This window comes from Nanorana parkeri, unplaced genomic scaffold (assembly GCF_000935625.1).
Source record: "Nanorana parkeri isolate BGI_ZX_2015 unplaced genomic scaffold, ASM93562v1 scaffold1744, whole genome shotgun sequence".
Lineage (NCBI taxonomy): Eukaryota > Metazoa > Chordata > Amphibia > Anura > Dicroglossidae > Nanorana > Nanorana parkeri.
In genome coordinates, this window is record NW_017308012.1 from 15,621 (window position 1) to 17,872 (window position 2,252).

Below are 2,252 nucleotides of genomic sequence, written 5' to 3' on the forward strand. Positions count from 1 at the left end.
GTTGCGCCACACAAATACCTTGGAAGGATTCCACTGGTCTGTAATAGTCATGGATATCGGCGCGTGGTCCGACCAGGTAATATAAAAATATACTTACCTTTTAGTGAACAGTCCTTCCCCTGCGCTGGTACAGGTGTACTATATGTACCCCATACTGCCGTCCAGTGCAGCCTTGCAATATGGATTTTGAATTTCACTTGGAAATTGCGAGCCCTCGTTGGTCAGTGCAGTCAGGTGACCACGCTGTCCAATGAGAAGCGCTTCTTAGCACGGTTCAATACGGTTTTGGCTAAAATGATCAGGACAAGTATAATCATGGATTCAGTTACAGTTCTTCATAATTGGTATCGGCAAGCACCTGAGGGTAAGTACCTGTACTTGGTCTTGAAAAAATGGCATCGGGACATCCCTAATATATGCACAGACCTGAGGCATCCCGGATTCCTCTATCTTCAACTGTCTCTTACCTCTTCCAGCAGTGGTGCAGTAATGAAACAGGGGGCCTGGCAGGTGGTTATGTGACCACCTGCCAGGCTTCCTGATTGCATGGGAAGCCCGGGATACTGCAGTCACGCTCCCTCGTAGCTTCCCAGGCACCGAGAACTGTGGCTGTTATGTGAGGAATATAAGTGCTGCTGTGCTCTGTATAACTAAGTCGGTCACAGAGAGATCTTTGTGATCCCTCCACCGGCTCAGTGACTAAAAACACAGCGCCCGCTGGTGCGCTTTCAGTGCTGTGCTCATGGTGTGCCCAGGTACACCCCCTGCGCACACCTATGTTAAGGGTCCATTCACACTCATCTGCTGAATTATGTTGCGGCAGGCCATTTATTTTGATCGGCTGTTAGTGCTTCACAATGCAAGTTTGTGGTGGGCCAAATGCATGTATGTTGCTGTGCAATGGCTAGATGCTTTGAGGTGCAATTCACAGTGAATAGCACCACAGTGCACTGCCCTTAGTTGAGTGTGTTGCAGTAATGACCATTAAATATGTATCAGTGTTAATGAGCCTTAAATATGCATTTCTACTGTGCCAATGGGCTTTTTTTGCAAGACACTGGCAAATGTAAAAAGAAGAGGGAAAAGAGTGCTTAGTCCACTTATATATTTATTTCAGGCAAGTAAATAGTCAACATGTATTTTAACTGTGTCTTGAAATGCTGAACTGCAAGTCTGATTTGATGACAGAATACATTTTTAAAAAGTGCCTTTCTTTTCCAATTATTACTATACCGGACACAAGCCATTCATGCTACCATATCCTACTATGAGCAAATACATAAAATGTCCCAATTACATGCAGTCAGACTGTGTCAGTCAGACGCCCCAGTGAATAAAACGTGGGAACACTTAATCATCTGACGTTCACTGTCTGATGTCTCGCTGTGCACTAATCATTTAGATCCCGGTTTCTTGTAAATTCAGAATCACCGAGTTATAAAAGTAGATAGACATTTATTGAAAACATAATACACCATAAATGACTTCCTACAATAAAGAAAAAGCAGAAAAATCACATAAACCGATGACTACTAGCTTGCTGCAGTAGATCTGGTCTGGATGGGTTTAGAAGTCACAAGGCCCAAAATATTTCTTTTGTTGGGGGCAGATCATCTTATGGTCCCCACTGACTAAATCACTTGTTGGCTTGTGTAGCTAATATTTGGATCAGGAAACATTTTGTCTGTGCCCCTGGGCCGGCCCATGCCCGATATTTTTATTCTTGTTGACCTCTACTGTTTCATGGAGTTAGGTTATTGAAAGGGGTATCTGCAGAAAGCATAAATGCGCTATATTAGCCAGTGCAATCATATGCATTTATGCCATGAACTTGTTCTACAGAATAATTGTGTAGCAGTTAGATCATCTGCATGTCACTGAATGTTTAACCCTTTCGCTGCCAAGGACGTACGGCGTACGGAGCTACAAAAGTGCTTCCAGCTGGCCAGCTCAGTATGCAGTACGGACCTGGCATTTACAGTTTTACTATAAGCTGACCATCAGCTTATAGTAGAACTGTTCAGCAGACTGTTCCCTTTAAATTAATAGCTGTCATCAGCGGCTCACAAGCCGCTGATGACCGATATTTTCAAAAATACCGGGCACCCCACCCCCCCCACCGCCGCTGCCGGCATCTGGAGTCTCTCATCCCTCCCTGGAGCCATCCCAGGGAGGGATGAGAGACTCCATGGATCCCCGCTGCTTGTAGGGTCTGTGGCAGCGGGGATCCGTACAAAAATCACCGGCGGGGG

The 2,252-nt window shown here is 45.3% G+C and overlaps 1 protein-coding gene across 1 annotated transcript in view; it reads right to left on the bottom strand.

Annotated features, from left to right (window-relative positions):
• Nucleotides 1-274: 274 nt before the first annotated feature.
• Nucleotides 275-2,252, bottom strand: part of LOC108799502 (transmembrane protein 164-like) — a 17,024-nt gene continuing 15,046 nt past the window's right edge. The window contains exon 2 of the mRNA XM_018571364.1: nucleotides 275-289. Coding sequence (XP_018426866.1) covers nucleotides 275-289 — 15 coding nt within the window. The remainder of the gene's footprint in view (nucleotides 290-2,252) is intronic.